The 24,613-nt window shown below is 41.6% G+C and overlaps 1 protein-coding gene across 9 annotated transcripts in view; it reads right to left on the bottom strand.

Annotated features, from left to right (window-relative positions):
• MROH8 (maestro heat like repeat family member 8) overlaps nucleotides 1-24,613 on the bottom strand; it is a 54,347-nt gene that overhangs the window by 26,932 nt on the left and 2,802 nt on the right. For 6 of the 9 annotated variants that reach the window (XR_015720917.1, XR_015720916.1, XM_087853598.1 and 3 more), the window contains exons 2-10: nucleotides 21,801-21,922; nucleotides 19,596-19,741; nucleotides 17,266-17,388; nucleotides 12,394-12,473; nucleotides 11,481-11,625; nucleotides 8,408-8,503; nucleotides 6,819-6,923; nucleotides 1,883-2,126; nucleotides 345-463 (exon numbers count right to left, since the gene is read on the bottom strand). Coding sequence is in view for 7 of the 9 variants with exons in the window: in XM_087853598.1 (XP_087709724.1) it covers nucleotides 345-463; nucleotides 1,883-2,126; nucleotides 6,819-6,923; nucleotides 8,408-8,503; nucleotides 11,481-11,625; nucleotides 12,394-12,473; nucleotides 17,266-17,388; nucleotides 19,596-19,741; nucleotides 21,801-21,922 (1,180 nt within the window). In the remaining 2 variants the exon portion in view is untranslated. The remainder of the gene's footprint in view (nucleotides 1-344; nucleotides 464-1,882; nucleotides 2,127-6,818; nucleotides 6,924-8,407; nucleotides 8,504-11,480; nucleotides 11,626-12,393; nucleotides 12,474-17,265; nucleotides 17,389-19,595; nucleotides 19,742-21,800; nucleotides 21,923-24,613) is intronic. The other 3 variants (XM_045804568.2, XM_087853601.1, XM_087853597.1) reach the window with 2 other exon arrangements.

The following is a 24,613-nucleotide window of genomic DNA, read 5'->3' as shown; positions in this document are numbered from 1 at the left end:
GGCGTGATCCCAGGGTCCTGGGATCGAGCCCCGCATCGGGCTCCCTATTCTGCTGGGAGCCTGCTTCTTCCTCTCCCACTCCCCCTGCTTGTGTTTTCTCTCTCGCTGGCTGTCTTTCTGTCAAATAAATAAATAAAATCCTTAAAGAAAGAAAGAAAGAAAGAAAGAAAGAAAGAAAGAAAGAAAGAAAGAAAGAAAGAAAGAAAGAAAAGAAATTGCAAGAACTTTCCCCAAAGCCGTTTTACCAATTTACATTTTCATGACAAAATGTATGAGACTTCTGGTTATTTCCCATTCTCTCCAACATTTCAAGTTGTCTTTATAATTTTAGTCATTCTGATTACCTGGGCAATTTTGAAGGGACAACTGTAGAACCGTTTAATATTGTAGAGTTCTAGGAGTTCTCGACACTTTTTCATTGCTCTTCTCAAGCTTGGGTGATTTTTCTTGTCATAACTGATACCTGAGAAGAAAACATGAAATATTAATGCTTTCTGGCTTATTTTTTTTTTTCTTGATTTTGCAAGTCTGGTCAATCCCCAGGTTGAGGTGAATCCTAAGATCCCATTCCTCTTATCTTCCTCACTTGGATAAAAACGCCTGGGGGACGGAATGTGTGCTAATCTGAAGGCTGATTTTTTCCCCCTCTGTTGTCAAACAATATATAAAAAAGGCTGAAAGAAGAAGAAAAGAGCTTTTTGTAAGAACAGAACTTTTGAATGATTTGGCAGTACAACCATGCCAAGCCATTCCGTCATTGGTGAGGACTTTTGAGGGGTTTCCTTATGAAGCTTAGGTCCCCATAAAACAATCATACAATTTTGCAGTGTCTGATAATTCTGATACCAGAACTCTTTCTGTGTCTAGTTTAGCTGATTAATGAGTCTGCCAATACTCCCTCACAGTGCTTTGTTTTCATGTTGTGTTATAACTCATGTTTGTTGGAGATTTATTTATGGGGAGTCTTTGAGTGCTTGGTTGAGGATATTGTCTCCAACTGGAAAATAAACTCTTTGGGGGAAGGGACTTCATCTGTCTTGTTCACCAAGGTACCCCTGGGACAGTAGTGCTTCATAAATATTTGTTGAATGAATAATCAGTTGTATTTCCTTGGCTATACGTCTTGGTAGACATTCCTCATACTCAGAGCTGCCCAGAGATGCGATGGCCACTTCGGGAACACAGAGCTTCCTTTTCCTTGGGATGAAGAAGCCCAGGCAGGACAACTACTTGGTGGGGGTAGACCAGACTGAGACTCAAACGCTGGCGGGACGCTAGGCTAGATATCTTCTAAAGTCTCTCTTACTTGGGAGGGGGGGCAGTGATTCATTCCTTGACCACAGTGGCCCTCTTCCTATTTTTCAAACTCCTCAAGTTCATACCTTCTGTTCCCTCTGCTCAATATGCTCTTCTTACATGGTCACCTGGCTCATGTTTCTTATGTTTCAGTTTATCTTCAGAGAGGCCTTTTCTGAACCCCACACCTAGACGGGATTCTTCCTCATGGCCCCTGAGATTCCCCTTTAGGACTTATCTTTGTTTATAATGACAGAGTTATTTGTTGACTCATTGATTGTTTGATTTCCCCACTAGACTACGTGTCATGTAAAGATTGGACCGCTTGTGTTCTGGTTACTGTTAGGTCCTGAGTAAGCACTCAGAAAACATTTGCGGGATAAAGAAATAAATGAAGGCCCAAATGATGGCAAGAACTTCTTCCACTTCTGACCAAACCAGTCACTCCAGTTTGTCCACAGGGCCACTTGCTTAGCTGCTCCAACTCCGTGGCCATGCAGATGGCCAACACTGATGGGTCTGATCTAGTGTTCTGATTTTGATTATTGAGTCAGTGTTGCTTCCTCTCTGCCTGTGGATGATGTACCGTAAAAAGTCCTTCTAGAAGGTGGGGAATGAGGGCACCAGGAGCACTGGTGCTTGCACGGCGCTAGAGGATTGACTGGGGGCCTCGCCGCCTTCAGTAGTGCCTTACACTTCAGCCTCAGGGTGATATGCAGCAGGTAGTGTGTGCCCTCTGCAGCCTCCTCGGCCACATCCTTCACTGGGTCCCCACACAGTAGTGCCATCAGGGCCACTAGGTGCCCAAGCTTTTGGAATCGTAGTGGAAGCTAGTTAGGAAGAAAAAGAAAAATGCCGTTAGCATTCTATAGTGCATTTTATGCCTTAGATTTGAGTTCTTGAGAAGTAATTCCACATCTAGCCCCTACTCAGGAAAGTGCAAGTGTCGCATTTAGCCCCTGGATCTCTTTAGGGTAAACATTTAACGTATGTAGATACACTATGTCCATCAGGTATTAGATAGGACAAAGTCTCACTTAAATTGGCAATCCGAAAAATGAAAAAGCTTTATAAAGATGTTCATTCTAAAAGGATTAAATTCTACTTTAAAAAACCCCATAAAACACTAATTTCTTATTTAAATTGATGACCTTCCCATACATTCAAAATGGAACAAAAAAGCTAAAACCTATTATTTCTATTAACATTGTTTTTAAATGATTTTTCAAATGTTAGAAGCATGATATAAAGTGTCCTTATCTGCTCAGACTTAAGGAAGAACATTTTAAAGTGGTGTTGTACAGGAAATGATTATGTTTCGATTTTGTACTAGTTAAAAAGTGCTAAATATAACTACGTGAAATTATTATTTACAGACTGGTGACAAGGGCTGATGATAGGATCCAGTTGGGCTGTGACTTCCAGACACCCTCAAACATAGAGTACTTCTAAACTCAAGTCCAGCCAGAAGCTATTTGCTAACATGTCAGAGTAATCTGTATTTTTACATGTGATTTCTACTTTAATAGATCTGTTTTAAAATAAAACACATTTTTATAAAAATGAAAAAAAAAAAGGGGGACCTGGGAGGCTCACTCAGTTAAGTGTCTACCTTTGGCTCAGGTCATGATCCAGGGTCCTGGGATCGAGCCCCATGTAGGGCTCTCTGCTTAGCGGGGAGGCTGCTTCTCCCTCTCCCTCTGTCCCTCCCCTCACTCATTCTCTCTCTCTCTCTCAAATAAATAAATAAAATCTTTTAAAAAAATGAAAAAAAAAAGATGTTCATAGTAGTACTGTTTTTAAAGACACATATTGGAAATAATTACCCAATAGTAAACAGAACTATGGTACAACCACTCTATGAATATAGCCATTAGGAATCAAGTATCCTGGGGTGCCTGGGATGGCTCACTCAGTTAAGTGTCTGCCTTTGGCTCAGGTCATGATCCAGGATCCTGGGATCGAGCCCCATGTAGGGTTCTCTGCTTAGCGGGGAGGCTGCTTCTCCCTCTCCCTCACTCATTCTCTCTCTCTCAAATAAAATAAATAAAATCTTTAAAAAATTGAAAAAAAATAAAGATGTTCAGAGTAGTACTGTTTTTAAAGACCACATATTGGAAATAATTACCCAATAGTAAACAGAACTATGGTACAACCACTCTATGTATATAGCCATTAGGAATCAAGTATCCTGGGGTGCCTGGGATGGTTCAGTTGTTAAGCATCTGCCTTCGGCTCAGGGTGTGATCCCGGAGTCCTGGGATCGGGCCCCGCATCAGGCTCCTCCACTGGGAGCCTGCTTCTTCCTCTCCCACTCCCCCTGCTCCTGTTCCCTCTCTCGCTGGCTGTCTCTCTCTGTGTCAAATAAATAAATAGAATCTTAAAAAAAAAAAAAGGAATCAAGTATCCTAGGAATTTATAAAAAGGTGGGAAAATGTGCTAGTCTGCTAAGTGAAAAAGGTGGATGCAAAGTTGAAATGCACCATTTAATACAATTTAAAAAATTTATTTATTGATATTTTGCCTTATTATGGGAAAAAAATATAATTTAAAATAAATAGGGAAAAAAGTAAATTAAAAAAAGTAAGGTAACAAAGACAAATTAGAAAATGAAGGTAGCAAAGATAAATGTTATGAATTTGGTTAGCATGCAGAATGCATAATCATTTGCTCATGGCAGGCTCTGAACTTTCTCAGGGCTAATGTGGAGGTACACACAATGTCCCATACACTACGAGTCACACTGCCTATCAGATAAGCAGCAAATACCCATGTAGAGGAAGCACAACTGTTCCTGGGACTTGAAGCAAAGAGAAATTTCTTCGTGGCTCTTTAGAATAATGGACTGAGACACTGTGAACAGCAGTCACAATTTACAGTCAACACAGCAACACCTACACAAAGCTGTGTGATATCTTCCATTCACTGATATAACCATTCATCCCGTCAACAGATACTGAGTGTCATTTATGAACCGGGAATGGGTTATGAGAATGACACTTCTGGCTGCGGCACTGTGACTGGCAGTGGGGATACAAGCTGTGAACAACAGACAACATCCCTGGTCATGGAGGTGATAGCCTAGTTGGAGGAACATAAAATAGCAAAGAAATAAAATTTATTATAATATTAAATGGTCATAAATACCGTGGTGAAAAAAGAATGCATGGAAAAAAGACAGGAATTGCTGTTTCAGAATAACGAGGGAAGACCTCACTAATGTGGAAATGAGGGATTGGGCCATGTGGAGATCTGGGAGACAAGCATTCCAGGCAGAGAGAATAGCAAGAGCAAAGAGAAAGGAGTGTGTTTGGTGTTTCTGAGGAACAAGTAGGTCAGATTGGCTGGAGTAAACAAGAGCAAAAGAAATCAGAGGCAGATGAGGTAGACGGTATGGCAACTTAGAGAATACTGTGAGGATTTTGGATTTTTTTCTGTGTAAGATGGGAAGCCTTTGGAGAGTTCTGAACAGAGAAGGGACATGAGCTGACTCACATTTATTGAATCTGCTGTGTGACATATTCTGTCCTGGGCACTGGGGATGTTAGCACGAACAGGACAAGCATAATCACCAACAGAATTTACATGGTCTGAGAGAAAAACAGACAATAGATCAATAAAGAAACAATCAAACAAGATAACCTCTGATCCTAAGAAGCCCTAGGAAGGAAAGAGAGTGATGAGACAGCATGTAAACCCAGATCTCTTTGTAAGCAAAGGCCTTTTTGAGGTGCAAGCATTTGAACTAAGCACTAAAGAATGAGGAGGAATTAGCTATGTGAAGGGTTGGGGAAGGTCATGCCAAGTAGAGGAAGTAGTAAGTACAAAGGCCACAAGGCAGGAAGAGCTTTATATGGTAAGGAATAGAAAGGAGACCAGAGTCGCTGAAGCACGTGAGGGAGTGCAAGGAGGCAGGCAGGAACCAGATCGTACAAGACTTCGTAATCTAGGAACAGCTGGAAATCGTTGGAGCAAAAGAGTGCCATGGGTTTCAAGATGATGACTCTGGCCACATGTGGAAAACTAGAAGGAACTAAGGTGCACACTCTCAGAAGGAATAAATATAATTGTGAACACTGGCTATCTCCGGATGATAACAACAACTCCATTAAGTTGATTTAAGAAAAGCTATGGACCTTCCAGAAAACTCCAGAAGACTACATCACACAAAATTCTGCCTACAGCTTTCTAGATGTTCACAGACTCCAATGGCCCCTAGGTTTAGCACCCTTATATTAGCAGTTCTCCTTAGGAAGAAAACTCCAAGGAAGATCTTCAGGGCCTAGGGAGACATTGTGTATAAGAGGGAGATACATGAAACTCTTTAGTCTGAGGCAACATTAGAGGTGGAAGAATGTAGAAGGAAGAACAATGTGATGACAGATAATAGGGTAGTCAGTGATGGCTAGAAGTTACTTGTTTTCTTTTCTTTTTTTTTTTTTTAAAGATTTTATTTATTTATTCGACAGAGATAGAGACAGCCAGCGAGAGAGGGAACACAAGCAGGGGGAGTGGGAGAGGAAGAAGCAGGCTCACAGTGGAGGAGCCTGATGTGGGGCTCGATCCCATAACGCTGGGATCACGCCCTGAGCCGAAGGCAGACGCCCAACTGCTGTGCCACCCAGGCGCCCCAAGAAGTTACTTGTTTTCATTGACTAAAGAGAGAAAAAAGGAAGTAGCATCGTTTGAGGGACTGAACTTACTTCAGTAAGGACGTGGAAAGTCTGGATGTATTTCCAATGGGAGAAATAAGAAAGCTGGTAGGATGCCCTCCTTTTAATAAGCATGACTGTTAGAATATTCATATCAAGGACCAATTCTCTAAGGAAAATTAGCATTAGGACCTAGAATTCCTACCCCACCAACTTCTCTTCTAATTCCTGGGCCTTACTTTGCAGATTGGAGAAATGATAGCCGGAGAACAGAAGAAGCTCTAGTGCCTGGAAGATCTACTAGGAAAGAGGAAAGAGATTCACAGACGAAGAAAGGAACAGATCCAGGAAGGAGGATCTTAGTTTTGAGGAACTCTTTTCAGAAGGGATGGGGAAGCATTCGGAAGAACTGAGAAGCGAGAGAGTGAAAGGGACAAATGAGAGGATTTAAAAAGAGGAGCCATTGAACCTCTCTCTGTGAGATGCTGGGAAATATTTAAATTGATTTACTTACATTTGGTGCTGGACTTTATTACTTTACATACAACACTGCACAGAGTCTAAGCCACTGTGGACCCTCAGATATTTTCAGGTCACATTTATTCATTCATTCATTCGAAAATATTTTACTATATCGTTATGTTCCAGCTCTTGTGCTAAGCAACAGGGAGGCAAGATTAATAAACATAGGACCTAGCCTTAAACGGCTCAAATTTTAGAGGGGCCGACATGTGAATAATGCTAAGTGCTATGGTATTACATGGGGCACCAGCTGAATCACCGGTTTGGGGAGTCATAAATTGGAGGGGAAATAGGCAGTAATAGGATGGCTCTGGATCCTTCATCCTGTGTGACTGAAGGGCTGCTTACCTTCAGGCTGAGATGTCTGGATAAGCACTTTAGAACTTGAGCCATGCTGGCTGTGGCCCGTGCCCGCTCATGGTCTTTGGTTGATTGTAACCAGGGGTCCATTTGCTATGAAAAATAAAGGAAACCTAAATGATTCACCAGGAAGGTTTGGGATAACACCTTTATTCTGCTTTGAACAAAATGTGGACAGAGAAGGTCCACAGGTCACCACTATATCTGAAAATGTCTTCCTAAATGATAAGCCAGTTTGGGGTGGAAATGAAAGTGGTGGGAAGGCAACTAAGGCATAAAGATTTGGAATCAGGTGGGCTGGTTTCTACAGAGGCTTATTTTCTAGACTTGTTTTCCCTTCATCCCACTTTCTTCAATTATTTATCCTATTCTCCTATATGTTTCTAGCCTTCTAAAATCTGCTTTGGAAGGAAAGAAAATCAATGTCGTGCTATTAAAGAACTCTGAGGATGGAGAAATTGCATCTGCCTGTAACAGTCAGGGAAGAATTCCCGGAGAAGATAACATTCACAAGTAGGAGCTTCATGAAGAAGGTGACATTTCATGGCCCCATGTGGCCCCCCCCCCCCCAAAAAAAGTGGCATTTTGGGTAGAAGTAACAGCTTGAATTAAGCTGCCAACACAGTAAAGTACAAGGCACAACTGGATAAAGGGGAGAAACCCAATCTGGCTGGAGTGTTGATGTACAAATAGAAGAGGAATGAGAAATAATGTTAAGGTCAGTGAACACAGCAAAGATAAATGTCCTTCTACACTTAGGCAGAGATGATTAATAATAGTTTAAAGGGTTATTCCTTTCTGGGATATCTGCAACTTAAAAAGAGGCAAGAGAATAAGATGATTGAACTGCAGTGAATGCACTCCAATGAATAAATCTCTAATGACAGAATGGCATACGTTGGAATGGGTACAGGTAGGGACAGGTGGTTATTAACGACCTTGAATCCTGCCTGGTAGGCACCTGCCTATTTACTCACTCTTGAAGTGACTCTCTTCTCTGGTCACTGACTGAAACCCTTCTATGACAGTAAGCAATAGGAATTTAAGGAACAATAATAGCAACCATTAAACCACTTATTGTAGGCCATTTATTCAATACTCACCATAATTATTATCTCAGTTTAAAAGTGAAGAAATAAAAGAGATTACATTCTTCGCTGAATTTATAACCGATAAATGGCACAGAGTCAGAATTTGAAGCCAAGTCTGATGCAAAATTGATGGCTGATACTCTTAACTACTATGCTCTTCTTTTTTTAAAGATATATTTATTTATTGTAGAGAGAGAGAGAGAGAGAGAGAGAAGTATGTGCAGGTGCAGGGAGGGGCAGAAGGAGAGGGAGAGAATCTCAAGCAGAATCCCCACTGAGTGTGGAGTCCAACACAGGGCTCGATCTCACAACCCTGAGATCTTCACTTGAGCTGAAATCAAGAGTCAGACACTTAACCAACTGTGCCACCCAGGGTTACTCTTAAAACTTATACGATCTCTTAAAACTTAATCCTTCCACATTTTCTTCTTCCACTTTCACCAGTTAATAGAAATAGTTTCCCCTTCTCTCTGATATCCTATTTACCTTAAAAATAGTGTCAAGATTTTCCAAATGTGGATCTTTTACTACGAAACTCTGCAGCATCTCAGAGAACGCTTGAAACGTCTGCCTGTAGAGACACTGAAAAGGCACAGGATCGGTGATGCCGCCCACCCCATCCCCACCATGAAGCTCCTCAACACTGTACACTTTTTTGCTTCTATACAGAAGTTTATTTTTTCTTCTTTCCAATTTTTTTTAAAGGTTTTATTTATTTCTTTGAGAGAGAGAGAGAGCAGACGAGTGGGGTGAAGGGCAGAGGGAGAAGCAGACTCCCTGCTGAGCAGGGAACCTGATGCGGGACTCAATCCCAGGACCCTGGGATCATGACCTAAGCCAAAGGCAGATGATTAACCGATTGAACCACCCAGGCGCCCCTCTTCTTTCCAAGTTTTTATTTAAATTCCTGTTAGTTAGGGGCGCCTGGGTGGCTCAGTCGGTTAAGCGTCTGCCTTCAGTTCACGTCATGATCCCAGAATCCTGGGATCGAGTCCCATATTGGGGTCTCTGCTCCTCGGGGAACCTGCTTCTCCCTCTGCCTGCTGCTCTGCCTACTTGTGCTCTCTCTCTGTCAAATAAATAAGTAAACTCTTTTTTTTTTAAGATTTTATTTATTCCTTCATTCGACAGAGATAGAGACAGCCAGCGAGAGAGGGAACACAAGCAGGGGGAGTGGGAGAGGAAGAAGCAGGCTCATAGCAGAAGAGCCTGATGTGGGGCTCGATCCCACAACACCGGGATCACGCCCTGAGCCGAAGGCAGACGCTCAACCGCTGTGCCACCCAGGCACCCCAAATAAGTAAAATCTTAGAAAAAAAATAAAAAGCAAACAAAAAAATCAGATGTTTAAAAAAAAAATTCTTGTTAGTTAACAGAGTGTAATATTAGCTTCAGGTGTAGAATTTGGTGATTCATCACTTATATACAACACCCGCTGCTCTATAGTTAAGCATCTGTTTCTTGGTTTTCCTCTCTCTCCCCACCATGTTCCTTCGTTTTGTTTCTTAAATTCCATGTAAGAGTGAAATCATATGGTATTTGTCTTTCTTTGCCTGGCTTATTTCACTTAGCATAATACTCTCTAGCCCGAGCCACATCTTTGCAAATGGCAAGATGTCATTCTTTTTTATGGCCGAGTAATATTCCAGTGTGTGTGTGTGTGTGTGTGTGTGTGTGTGTGTGTGTGTGTACACTTCTTTATCCATTCATCAGTCAACAAACATTTGGGCTCTTTCCATAATCTGGCTGTTGGTGATAATGTGGCTATAAATATCAGGGTGGATATTTCCCTTTGACTTAGTATTTTTGTTTCCTTTGGGTAAATACCTAGTACTACAATTGCTGGATCACAGGGTAGCTCTATTTTTAAGTTTTTGAGGAACCTCCATACCGTTTTCCAGAGTGGCTGCACCAGTTTGCATTCCCGCCAACTACAATGTACGCTTTTAAGGCTCTTATCTTGAGATTTTACTCAAAGGCACAGAACCAGTGTAAAAGTACTGGTAGGCAGTTTGTGAGCTGAGGTGAAACAATATATTCATTTTCTTTAAGATTTTATTTTTAAGTAATCTCTACACTCTACACCCAATGTGGGGCTCGAACTTACAACCCGGAGATCAAGAGTCCCATGTACCACCAACTGAGCCAGCCAGGTGCCCCACAATACATTCATTTTAAACGGATATCTCAGCATTACTGGGAACACAGTTAACTGATTCTAACTACATTTGGGAAGTTAGTTAGGGTCATCAAGATAGTTTTAAACTTTGACCTGACTTTCTGACACCTTGAAACAAAGGGTAATAAAGTCCCCTTTGGCAACTGCTTTACTAATCAGTTTCCTGGCCACAGAAGCCAATCAAGGCCTTTGCATTTCCTCTTCTCTGCCTGAAAGCTTCTCCTCCAGAGACATCCATCTCCTCTTTTCAACTGTCACCTCATCAGGAAGACTTTCCCCCGACCACTCTATGTAAAACAGCCCCTGTGCCTCCCAACCACAGTACTCTTTATCCTCCTCTTTCCCTGTTCGATTTTTTTTTTTTAAGATTTTTTTATTTGAGAGAGAGAGAAGGGGAAAGTATACCTGCGAGCAGGCGGAGAGGCGGAGAGGCAGAGGGAGGCGGGGGAGAGAATCTCAAGCAGACTTCACGATAAGCCGGAGCCTGACGCAGGGCTGGATCCCAGGACCCTGAGATCATGACCTGAGCCGCAATTAAGAGCCAGATGCTTAACCAACTGAGCCACCCAGGCGCCCCTGTTCTATTTTTTTCCTTGCACTTATTACCACCTGATATATTTATCAGCGGTTTGTAGCTCTTCACTAGGGAATAAGGTCCCCAGAAGAGAAAGTGTACTGGTATTTCTGTCTCCTCTCATAATGCTTAGCATGTGGTAACTCCAAATATCTGCTAAGTATACGAAGACTTTCACCTTATTTTAAAGCCAAAGGCAAGGAAAGAAGGAATGAAGGGAAAAGGAAAACAAAAAAAGAGAGGGGGCACCTGGGTGGCTCAGTTGGTTTAAGCATCTGACTCTTGATTTTGGCTCAGGTCATGATCACAGGGTCGTGGGATGGAGCCTCATGTCTGGCTCAGTACAGAGTCTGCTTGTCCCTCTTCTGCCCCTTCCCCCGCTTGTGCGCTTGTGCATTCTCTCTCTCTCTCAAATAAATAAAAATCTTAAAAAAACCCCACAAAAAACAAAGAGGGGCGCCTGGGTGGCACAGTTGATTAAGCATCCGACTCTTGGTTTCAGCTCAGGTTGTGATCTCACAGTTGTGAGATTGAGCGCTGCATCAGGCTCTGTGCTCAGCGCAGAGTCTGCTTGAAATTCTCTCTCCCTCTCCCTCTCATGCTCTCTTTCTCTCTTAAAGAAAGAAAGAAAGAAAAGAAAAAATAAAGGGGGGGGGAAGCTATTTAATTTAAAGGCTTATTTTATTCACCAGACTTGGCTGAAATGATTTTTGGCTAGTTCCAAAAAATTAAATGCACTCTCAAAGGGCCATGACCAGCTGACCCTGTGGATGGCAAGTTATTAAACCAAAGCAGGAGTTAGTTACCTCTGTGTTGTAGGGCCCACTTGGCATGATTTCCTGCAGCTGGATAAGAGCTGTTACAGAGGGCAGAGTGATTATACTTTTTGTAATAAGACTGAACAAATCAGCTCGATCTTCAGAGCCAAATAGCAAGTGGACATCTTGGTAACTAAGAAAAGATAGTTTAGGAATAGTAAGCTAGGAAGAGTTTGAGTTGACATTGGTAAGCAGGGGTCGGACTAACCTAAGAGGAAAGGGTGAACTAATTGGTGTATAATTCTGATGGAAGACACAAAAGGCAAGCTTGTTAGCCTGTTTAGACAAATCTCACAAAAGGCCGGAGGAAGAGTTTCAGGGCTTGGGGCCTCCATCCTTCTTCCCTGTCCCTCCCACCTTCCCAAGAGGTTACTGGAACGATATCCTTTCAGGGTTTCCTCCAGTTCAACCATGGAGGAAAGCCTGCTATCGTCTAACATGTAAACCATGATTTTCCAAAGGATGTTCTGCTGAATGTTTGTTAGTTTGGGGAATGGTGGATTGAACCAAATTTAAAAACTTTTTAACTACAGGATTTCTTGGGCCCGTTAATAAGTTAGCGTGCCATACAAATCTCCAAGAGAGATAAACAGCAGGCAGCCCTTCCAAATTTCTTGGACTGTGGAACTCTACTGTCATAAAGCACACATGAGAGTAACTTTCCACTGATTATACTTTGGACAAAACTGAACTCCAAAGGGGTCCCAATAAGGTCTTTCAGATACAACGGTAGCATATATGAAATCAAATTTCTTACACAGGAAACATGGATTTGGCTTCCCCTTCCCTGTATAGATAGTTTGCAAAAGTTAAAAATATGGAACACGTCCATTCGCTCTGGTATTGGCCCTGACTGAGAAGGCAGGACATGTGTAGGGGGCGGGGGGCATGCGGGTGTCACCTGAGGTCAGTGATGGTGACAAAAACCTCCCGGTGCATAGAGCTGAAGAGAGAATGCACAGGCTCCTCTTCTACCAGCATCTGCAATGAGAGGGCAAGAGCTTTAAAACAGAGTCGAGAACGTGCCAAGTCCTTGGGCCAGACGATCAGAGATGTAGGAGGCCTGTGAGAACCACAGCAGGGACCTGATCAGGTCCTGCTCTTGGCTCCACAGGACTGGCAGCAGGACAGTGGCCAGGACAGGAGTTCATGAGGCCCCACGCTGCCTCTTACTAGCTGTTTGAACCTACACAAGTTATTTACCCTCCCTGTACCTCAGTTTCCTCATTGTAAAATGAGGCAACCGTACAGTTTACCATCACAGGGCAGTTGTGAGCACTCATGAGCTAATTCCTAATTCTTAGTAGCCCTTGAGAACTGTTAGTGTTTGTTACCTGTTATTTTTACTACTTGTGATTATTTCCAGTTTAGGCATCCTAGCCCCTCTTTCTACCAAACAGCAATCTCTACGATAGTGCCTAATATTATAATGTGACTTGTCCTAGAAAAGAAACAGCTTTCCAAATTCCAAATTGGCAGAGTTTGGAAAGCTGCCTTGTTTTGCTGGAAACATCTGCAGAGTGACAGAGAGGAGAAAACAGAGGCTCTGGAGCTAGACAGCACCTGGGTTTGGGCACTGGCTCTGCCACTCCCTCCCTGTGTGACCCGGGATATAGTATTTAACTTTCCTGTGCCCGGGTTTCCTGATCTGTATGAAGGAAAAGAGATAAATCTCAGGGAGCCGATATAAAGAGCAAACGTGAATGGTTGTAGTGGAAGCCTTCCTGGGCTGCCTATCCAGCCTCTCTGGAAAATGCGTCTGGGTCACAGAATTGGCACCTCACAGCCATGGTTCCGCTAAGTCTAACCACAGCTTATCCAGACAGCAGTAGATTCTTTTTCTCAGCACTCTGGAATTGAGACCAAGAGCCTCAATCTCAGTCTGGCTGGCGTACCACAAAGAGAAAATTTTAAATTTGGGAGTACTGTGCCCTGTGCACAAGGTAACAGAGAGAGCCAATTTTGGGAAGAGAGGTGAGGGAGAGAGAGAGAAATGAAAGTGTATACAAAGGAGCAAAGATGAGAGATGGAGAGAAAGCTCTGAGTATGTGAAAGTTATTATTTTTTTTTCTGGATTCCTTCTCTTCTGGGAGCACGTTGCTCTTCCTGTTACAGGATCCTGGGAACACTCAGTTATCCTAAGAACAAATCTCCCCTTTAGTGTTTCAGCTGCCACTAGTAGACTTCTCTTACCTGCCACCAGAAAAACTCACCAGGTACTTAGTGTCCAGGAGGCAGCACTCAATAAATATTACTGTGCTCTCTCTCTTGCCCCTTCCTGACTTTTCTTTCTTTCTTACTTTCCAGCTCTGGTCAGATCTTGCTGGTGGCCTGATGCTCTTTCTTGTTTCCTCAAGGAACTCACTTAATTTTATGGCTTTATAGTCTGGAAGGGACAAAGCACAAGACTCTGCCTTTAGCCCCCAGGGCTCTACTCGCCCAAATCTAGCTAGCTCACAGGCATCACCACTAAGAGCATAGCTACATCCTGGCAATCTTGCGATAAAAAGTGAGTTCATTATCGTCCTCCTCCAAAGGACACACCTTCCCAGCCTTTGATTGTTGTCAGTGGTGCTCTTTCCCAGGACTCATAAAAGAGATGACTTAAGATTTCTTGTTCTCCTTTATCCATTTCCCGCATCCAATCAATCATGATGATGGCCACTGCCTGCTCTGCACAGCTTCTGACTCTCCACCCCAACAGCCACACACCTCACATGTGGATGAGGCAGTGCCTCTTAGCTAAGCCACCAGGCCTGCAAACTCTTTTTTTCCATCAGTTAGGTATGAAAGGCTTATTATTTATTCACAATTATGCTAACCGCAATGGGGAATTCAGAAGTGAGAGGCTATTTCTTGTTTGTAAAGTATTTGTGTAGTAGGAACGTCTTGGGGTGACTATCGAGATCAGAGCAATCATCCCCTCTCTGGGAATGGCCTCCACTACACCGAGAGGGAGGCCCACGAGTCATGCCCTTACTATATGAGGCTGCGCCCAACCATGTCTGATCGATGAAGGAGTGGAGAACAGACCCAGTCTGGGCCAATCAGATTATTTTTCCCAGAATCTGGAATTTTTTTTTTTAAAGATTTTATTTATTTGACAGAGAGAGAGAGAGAGACAGCCAGTGAGAGAGGGAAGACAAGCAGGGGGAGTGGGAGAGGAAGAAGCAGGCTCCCAGCGGAGGAGCCTGATGTGGGGCTCCATCCCAGAACGCTGGGATCACGCCCTGAGCCGAAGGCAGACACTTAATGACTGAGCCACCCAGGCACCCCCAGAATCTGGAATTTTTGAATGACAGACACAGATCGGGAGCAGCTAAAGGTTTGAGTCATCGTGATAGTAAACTCTGCCTCTGAGACCCCAGGAGTTGTCCTAGAACATACTCTTCTGAAGCCTTGATTGTTAAAAGGCTTAGATTCTAAGGGCGATATCCTAGCGTGCTGTTTTTTCTTTTTTTTCACTTAAGTGAGCCAGAGTTGATTTTTATTTTTATTTTTTATTGTAGAAGAATCTTAACCAATCTTAACAAAATGAGACATTTTGTCTCAAAGGCCTTAATGAAAGCCAGACAGATATTACTATCTCCATTTTCCAGGTGGAGCTAGAGGCTCAGAGAAGCTAAGCGATTTGTTTCAGATCACACAGGTTGTGCTTGACAGCACTGGAACTAGAAATTTTGTCTTCTAATTCCTGAAATAGCTCCCTTTCTTCTTTACCATTCTGCTGCAGGGAGCTCAAACTCTCACCAGCACAACCGGGCAGTCTTTCATGTTAGTTCAGTCCACTGTGAATTTCCATCCTCCAAAATCCTTCAGCATTTATTATCCATACCACTGAAGAGTCTTCCTGAAACGTCATTCTCATCCACCGCCTGCCTCATTGCTCAAGTAATCCAGTGCCCGTTCAATGCCGAGTGTATCTTTATTTAACAAACAACGCAGTAGTAGTAGGATTTTGTGGAGGACCCCAGGTGCAGAATTAGGGTGGACCTCCAAGCTAGCAGAGGAGAATTAACAGGCACTAAGCACCAGTCTATCTCCATTAAAATTCTAGTATCCGCAGGTCTTAGTGCCCATGTCTGCTGTGGGGCACCAACAGCATCTAAAAAGCACCCCCACTGCCATTCGGCCTTGACATAGCCGGGTAGTAATTTGCCAGTCAAAGCCCCTACCCACTGGTCCCTACTGTCTACCCAATCCAGCACATCCTTCACGGCTCAGATCAGGAGATCTATCTGGATTGATTTCATGCCAATCTTGTCATCTTTACTCCATATCCTAGTTGCCACTGCATTTCTCTTTTCTATTGAAGTTCTCAACAGAATTTTCATAGCTTTTTTGACTTTGAGCTAATAGACACACAACAAACCATACATATTTAAAGTGTATAGTTTGAAGATTTTTGACTTACATATACATTCACCACAATCAAGATAAGGAACATACAGATTACTCCCAAAAGTTTGTTTGTGTAGACTTTGTAATTTCTCACTCCTATTCCTCCCCATTCTACTCCTTTTTTTTTTTTTTAAGATTTTATTTGTTTATTTGACAGAGAGAGACACAGCCACTGAGAGAGGAAACACAAGCAGGGGGAGTAGGAGAGGAAGAAGCAGGCTCCCAGTAGAGCAGGGAGCCCGATGCGGGGCTCAATCCCAGGACCCTGAGATCATGCCCTGGGCCAAAGGCAGACTCTTATGACTGAGCCACCCAGGGGTCCCGGAAATTTGCATTCTTTATTGAAGCACCACAGTGTTCTAGATACAGAAGATCCTTGATAATTGCCTATTGCTTAACAAACCTGTTGTCTGGTTAGCCTTCAATTGTGAAAACTAAGCATTGGTCTAATCAGCCTTATAGATCTGTGGGTTGGAAAAAAAAGCTGCTCATTTTCCTTAAGTGTATAAGAAATCTCAGATTCAGAATTTTAAAGCTTCAGAGAAACTGACGGGGACATTTCACAGATGAGAAAACTAAAGCATCAAAAAGTTAAACACTTGCTTAAGTGTATCACCTCCTTTGTAAAGCCCTTCTGGATCTTTTGACATGGAATCGACCTCTCACTCACTCCTCTGTACCCTTACTACACCTGTTTAAACAGTCCCTATGACACCTGATTACACCTTGCTTGGCTTCAGAACAGGGATCCTGTCTTATCTTTGTAGCCTCGATTTGCAGCCCAGACACTGCCTGGAACAGTCAGGCGCTTAAAAAGGCAATGAATGATTGAGACAGCAGCAGATTGTGTGGCTGGAGTTAAGTATAAATACAATAAAAAATATAACCGTGTTTCTCAAATCTAAACCATATGTTAGGTATCATGCTACATGGCTTACGCTTATATCTTATTTAATACTCTCAATAGCTCTGTGAAGGATACAGCTATTCTTATTTTGTAGATGAGGATGCTGAGACACTGAGAAGTCGCACAGCTTCCCAAAGACACAGCTGGAAAGAGGCAGAGCTGGCACCTGACCCTGGGCATTGGCTTATAGAGCTTCCCTCACGACTACAGCTTCACTAATGAGAATGCAGCATTGTCTTTACTGAGAAATTTAAATGCTCTCTCCTTTCTACTCATTTTTTAGTTGGTTTCCAAGGGTAATTATATTTGTGGAGTACTCCTGGGTATTTCTCCTCCATGCACAGAAACTGATATGAGAAGAAGTCAAGGAAATTGATCATATATGTGAGGCCACTAAAACATTTGTTAGTCAAGTCACTGAATTTGTGTGGTCCTGATGATTTGTGATAAGGTCACAATACTTACGTTTAGGATACGCACAATGTCTGCTATGTGGCTGTGAATGAAAGATTCTGTGGTTTCATCGTAAGGTAAAGTTCGGCTGAGAGAAGACAAAGATCGTAGGAATGTCAGCTTCTCAAGTTCGCTCTGAATTTGTGGAAAAATGATAAAAACACAATTATATATTATAATCGTATTTGATGATCGTAGAGGGCTTTTGAGAAGTTTCTTGCAATGTTCTAAACATCTGCCATCTCATTCAATCTAGTCTCAGGTCTTTTATTATTAGGAATGAATACATTACAGAGGAATGGAATTCCTCGTCCACTCGCCACTGCCTGGGTTTGGGACTTCGTTTTCCCTCTCAGCCTGATTAAATGCTGCATTACTGACTGCTCCCTAAATGCTCTCCCCACCTTTAGTCTTTGCTTCCCCACCTACCCATCCTGTCTATATATTGCTGTCTGATTAAACTTCCTAAAGGTGACCTTTGACTGTTACTTCTAGCTCTCTTGATGTCACTAAAGATTATTTTGTGTCTTTAAGGTTCCCTATTAAAATGCAAGTTCTTATTTGAAGAATAAAATCTCTTGTATTATTCTTTTCCTGATTATAAAAGCAGTATCTATTTATCACAGAAGCTTTGAAAAAATAAAGTATGAAGAAGACAATAGTAGACATCAATAATTCTACAATCTTGGGAAAATTTCTTCTCATCTTTCCCTCCCAGCCTATGGATAGTATAAACTGGTACAAGCTCTCTGGACAGCAAGTAGCAATATATACAGCCAGAAGCTGACTTCATGGCCTAATTCTTTCTCATCTACGTTAGTGTAACAATTAACATTGAGCTTCCCTGCTCCAGTTTTGCCCCTCTCCAATCTATTCCCCTAGCTATCACCAGATTCATCTCCATTAAGTGCAAACTTGATCAGGTAAGTCCCTATCAAAATCATATCACCCATGGAGGTCAAGGCCCTCCCAGTGTGACCCCAGCTAACCTCTTCAAATTCATCTCCTCCTTGCCCTGCAGCATTCTGAGGTTTAGACAGATTAACTTTTATGCTGCCATTTCTTGGTTCTGGGCCTTTGCACCTTCTGAATTCTCTATATTTATTTTGCTTATTGATTAAAACTCATATATTCTTTAAATGCAATTTCTCCTGAAGCAGCATTGGGTGCCCTTCCTAAGAGTATCCATAAAGCACATGTAACATTGCTATCATGGTATTTGTGATACTCTGACGAAACTACCTTCTTATTCATCTATTTTCCCGCCTGGTTGTGGATTCAGGTGAAGACAGGGAATGGATTTTCTTTTTTTTTTTCAATTCACTGCAGCAATCCCAGCCCTTTATTAATTACAAAGAAGGCTTTATAAAGCCCTGCTGACATGAAGTATAAAAAAAGTCTGAGTCCGAAGAGAAGACCAACATTCTGGCTTTAACTGTTTTTTTCCAAAATTTTTTATTAGCATTATACATAGAGAAAATGTAAAGTTTGATGAATTTTCCCAAACTAGAAACATCTGCATACATATATTCAAAGGAAATAAAATCTGGATCTGAAAGAGCTCTCTGCACTCCCATGTTCACTGCAACTTATTCACAATAGCCAAGATATGGAAACAACCTAAATGTCTCTTGACAAAGGACAGATACCTTCATCACTGTCATTTAAACAAACCAGGCTCCGTGAGTTCATCAAACATGCTCTGCTCCTTTCTGCCTCGAGGTTGTTACACATACGATGCCCTATTTCTGGAATACTTCCTCCAATTCTAACTTCTCTTAGTCTCTCCTATTTATTCCTCAGACCCGATCTCAAGGGTTCCTTCCTCAGAAATGCCTTCGCTTGCCCCTCGGTAAAGATAAATTCTTCTGTTATGTGCTCTCACAGAATAAATGAATGAACGGACGTTTTGCTAAACAACAGAATACTGTATTAAGTAGGGTAATATAGATCCTAGAAAACTTCTTTCCTCTCACTATCTCCGATGTTTATTTTTCTATGATTACATGCATTTGTATGTGCAGAAGAAAAAGTCTGAAAATACACTAAAATGTTAACATTAGTTATCTTGGGAGAGTGGATTAGGGAAGATTCATTTTTCTTCTTTTCTTTCTTTAAAATAGGAATTTTATAGTTTTGGTAAACAGAAGCATAAATATAAATACAATTTATAAATTGTATATTATATACAATTTATAAATGTATATAAATGTTTATTATAAAAATATAAACATAAATTTTATAGTCTATAATATTATTTGTATGATAAATCATAAATGTTTAAAATATTTGTTAAAACGGAGGAATAAGCTGGATGACTCAGTATGACTGCTCGTGCATACCTGTAGCTCACCATCAAAAACCTCCTGGATAGATTGGATCAGCCTCTCAGCAACGGCCTCACTGAGGGGGCCCTTTTGGGTCAGGTGTCTGAAGCTCTCTGTGAGCGATTCCCGAGAGAGTCCAGCGATGTCAGAGATATCGGAGTCTAATACCGAAAGAAACACAGAAGATGATATATCTGTACTAGGTAGAGTTATACATTCATAATGGGGAAATCCACAGGATGTCAGGATAGACGTGCCCTGGTCTCACCTTACTATCTGTTCTGCAACCTTGACCGAGTCCCTTCCGTTCTCCAAGTCTCAGTCTTCCCAATTACAAATTCAGGGTTCTCTAAGGGCCTCCTAAGCTACGAAAACCTTTAAGACTGAGCTATAGCAGAGTGGTTAAAAGCATGGACTTTACATCTCAGTCTGAGACTAACTTGAATTCTGGCTCCACCCTTACTAGTTGTATGACCTTTATCAAGTTAGTTTGCCTCTTGAAACCTTAGTTTCTTCACCTGTAAAACAGGGTTATCGTGAGGATTAAGTGAGCTAATGAATACAAAAGACTTATCTCAGTATGTGGTCCATAGTAAGCACTTAAATGGCAGATATTATTAAATTCGAAAGTCTATGACTCTGTGGTGACAAGAGCTTAAAATATGGTAGCAGCTCCTTGCTGATCTCTTCCCACTGGACCACGCTGCAGTAAGTGCTTGAGGGATCTCTTCCAGACCTGGGATAGACCTTGATTAAGAGTACAGGCTCCAGAGTTGGTCTGCCTAGGCTTGGATCCTTGCTCTGCCTCTTTCTAGCATTCTGACCATGTGTGATCTTACTTTTTCTGTGTCTATTTCTACATTTCTAAGATGCGGATGATAATAGAACCTACCTCATTTGGCTGATACAGAGCTAGCACCAAGGAAGTGTTGGCAAATATTATTCCTTTGCTGAATGACAATGATTATGGTGGTATCATTTCCCTCTTCTTATGGCTTTACATCCTTACCTCTTTTCCAAAACCAAGTTCTTTATTCCTATTGGGGAAACAGTCTTACTATTTCCCTCTTAACACACCCATCATCAGGGTTTCTACCCCTCTACTTCTGTACACTTTTTGGTCTCCTGAATTATAGCCTCTCTGCAAATTCCTGCCACCCACTGTCACATCCTTCTCATGCACTAGAAGCCCTACCTCATTCAGTTCTCATGCTTCTCCCTACATGTATCTTCTTCTTCTTCCCCACCTTCTCTACCTCCTACCTCTTTTGCCTAGTTAACTCCTACTCATCCTTCAGGGCTCTGCTCCAGGATGCCTTTCTTCAATCTCCTCTTTGCCCATTTTGACCAAGTATCCTCCTAGCTGCTAAAAAACCTCCCTACGCCTACTCCCAATCACCCACTTTAAACTCAGTTCCAATCATTTATCTACAAGTATGCTGTGTCTGTTCTGTTCATTACTAAATCTCCAACAGCTAGATCTGTGTTTAGGACATAGCAGGACTTCAATAAATGTTTGCTGAATGAGTGTAGAAATGGGAAATGTAGATCCTCAAGTAGTCTTTCCTGTCTCATGCACATGCTATTATATCCACCTGGGATGTTCCTTTCTCTACTTCTCACATTGGGTTGCTCTTTCACATCCTTGAGGCCTCCTTTAGGTTTAAACAACACCATCTTAGGTGTTCTCTGACAACTATGGCTTAAAATTGGTTCCCATCCCCCTTATTTTTTGTCTCAGCCCCTTGTATAATCCTTTCATAGTATTAACTACAATTTGTAATTACTTTATTTAATGTCTGTTTACTTATTTTGGTCCTTTTCAGCAAATTCTGTGAGGGCAGGGACCATGTCGGTCTTGTGCACTGCTGTATATTCAACAACTGGTACTCAGTAAATGCTTGTAGAATAAATGAAAAGATAGATATTCCGTAGCCCAATCAAGGGCCCATCCACAACCACCTTTCCCTTCTCAGAATTCTTCTAGTACTTAGACTCTGTGCAAGTCTGTAGGATTATCTATCTCAGTTTCCTATATGTCTAGACTAATATATTTTATCTCATTGTGCCAACCATATTCCAAGGTCTTAAATTCGGGGACCAAATTCATTGTCAAAGTCTAGTTGAGGGCTCTCATCCAGCAACTTGACTCAAACAGAGAATCCCTTTTCTCCACCTCCCTTCCTGCCTAAAAAAAAAAAAATCCTTTCCCCCTTTTACCTGTAAGTTCAAGGCTACTTGGATCTTTTTTAATATTCTCTAAGTTGCTCAGCTGCAAATCCACACTTCCTGAATCATTATCAGAAGCACAAGGGATCACTACTTCTTCCTGACTACAGATCCTAGGAATGAAGAGGGGATTAGAAATATTTGTATTTTAATTAATTAATTACTTAATTATAAAATCAATTAACATATAATGTATTATTAGTTTTAGAGGTAAAATGTAGTGATTCATCAGTTGCATGTAACACCCAGTGCTCATTACATCAAGTGCCCTCCTTAATGCCCATCACCCAATTACCCCATCTCCCCGCCCACCTCCCCTCCATCAAACTTTAGTTCCCTATAGTTAAGAGTCTCTTATGGTTTGTCAAGAAATATTAGTATTTTAGGACCACTTCTGTCTCATCACTTGAGAGAAAGCTTAAATGTCGCCTTCTCAGAGAAACATTTATTGATCATCGCACAGTTGTTTTATTTTTTCCCATAGTGTTGAACCATTACCTACAATTATCAAGTTCATTTGTGTTTGCTGTCTCCCATCAGACTATAAGTTCCATGAAGGGAGAAGCCTCGTCTACACGGTCATGGTTGGATTGCCAGCACCTAGCATATTGTCAGCCTCAGGGGGCATGAATGGATAGGTAAGAAATACTATGCTGCTGTTAAAAGACACTGAGGTAGAACACTCCCCTCCCCCAATTCCCCTTACCCTTGCCTACTTTTTCTTGTTTCTATAGTACACAATACTCCTAATATGTCATTCCCCTACCTATGATATTGGTTATCACCTATTTCCTCCCGCTAGAATGTAAGCTCCGTGAAGGCAAAGATTTGTGGCTGCTTTGTTCCTGAACGTATTCTAAGAGACTAGAATGCCTGGCACATGGTAACGCTCAATAAATATTGGCTGAGTGAGTGGACAGATCTCTACTTGCTGAATATTTAGCATGTATTAATGAATGAAGGAGCAAGTTGTCAAGCAATGTGTATAAACTCTGTGTATGTACATACAGATACACAGACACACGTAAATGTTAGGATACGTGTAGAAAAACTTTAGGTATTCAAACATCTGTGGAGTGGAATTGTTGAGAGAAAAATTTACTTTTAAACTTGTATATTTCCTGAATTTTTAAAATATTGGCATGAATAGCAAACATTGACAAAGATGTGGGACAGAGAACTCTTACAAATCACAGTCATAAATTGGTACAACCATTTTGGAAATAATTTGGCATTATCTAATAAAGTTGTAAATGTGCCTCCACCACGACTCACTATTTTATTCCTAGGAATGTATTTCAGTGAAATTCTTACCCATGTGCTTTAGGAATATATGCAAGAATCTTCACAGTAGTAGTCATCATAGCAAAAAACTAGAGACATCCAATGGCCTACCCACAGTAGAATAAACTGCGGTAATTCATCCAATAAAGTACCATACAGTAGTGAAAATGAATGAGTTCTAGCTATGCACAGCAACGCAGATAAATCTTAAATATTGAGAGAAAAAAGAAAGTCACAGAAAAAATATGTAGTAAATTCCATTTACATAAAGTTAAGAAACATGCAAAAGTAAACAAATACTGTTTGGCATTATAAACATACACGATAAAACTATGAAGAAAAGCAAGGAAACAATATAACCTATAACCTGCAGGATGGGGATCTCTGAGCAGGGAGAAAGGGGATGGAATGGGTAAGACTAGGGGCGCCTGGGTGGCTCAGTCATTAAGTGTCTTCCTTCAGCTCAGGGCATGATCCCAGGGTCCTGGGATCGAGCCCCACATCGGGATCCTCCCCTGGGAGCCTGCTCCTTCCTCTCCTACTCCCCCTGCCTGTGTTTCCTCTCTCGCTGGCTGTCTCTCTGTCAAAAAAATAAAATCTTAAAAAAAAAAAAAAAAAAAAGGAATGGGTAAGACTAGAAAGAGGACTTAAAAAGTTCTGGTCATTACTATTACTTTTTTAAGCAGGCTCCACTCCCAGCATGGGCCCAACGTGGGGCTTGAACTCAGGACCCTGAGAGCAAGACCTCAGCTGAAATCAAGAGTCAGATGCTTAACTGACTGAGCCACCCAGGCACCCCTGTTTTTTCTTTAATAGGATGACAAGTACACAATTTCACTGTATCATTCTTTTTTCTTTATGTATGTTTATAAATATTGTTTTTTCATTTAGCCAATAGTAAATAAAACAATTTTGGGAAAAAAACCCAAACCAATAAAGTTTGAGCTTCTTCCTGTGTACTTATATTTCTTTAATAATTAAAAATAACTAGTTAATTAAAAACAAACAACCTGAGGCACCTGGGTGGCTCAGTCAGTCAAGCGTCTACCTTTAGCTCAGGTCATGATCCCAGGGGCCTGGGAAGGGGCCTTGGGTCAGGCTCCCTGTTCAGCAGGGAGTCTGCTTCTCCCTCTGCCCCTCCCCCTGCTCTTGCTCATGCTCCCTCTCCCTTTCAAATAAATAAATAAAATCTTTAAAACAAACAAACAAACAAACAAACAAACAAACCCTCCAAGAGTAGAATGGCTGGGTCATGCAGTAGGTCATGTAACTGGCTTTTTAAAAAGCTACAAATCTGTTTTCCAACACGATTGCACCATTTTCCATTTCCACCAGCAGTATATGCAAGTTCCAGTTGCTCCACACCCTTGCCAGCATTTGGTATTATTGGACTTTTTTATATCAACTATTTCAGTGGATGTGTAGCAATATCTCCCCGTGACTTAATATACAATGTAATCAATATATAATGATGTTGATTATGTTTTCATGTGCTTATCTGCTCTACATATATCTTGATG

The sequence above is a fragment of the Ursus americanus genome, chromosome 22 (genome assembly GCF_024610735.1).
Source record: "Ursus americanus isolate L20-20 chromosome 22, mUrsAme1.1.p, whole genome shotgun sequence".
Classification (NCBI taxonomy): Eukaryota; Metazoa; Chordata; class Mammalia; order Carnivora; family Ursidae; genus Ursus; species Ursus americanus.
Note: the sequence above shows the minus strand (reverse complement) of the source record. Positions and strands in the feature narration are given on the sequence as shown.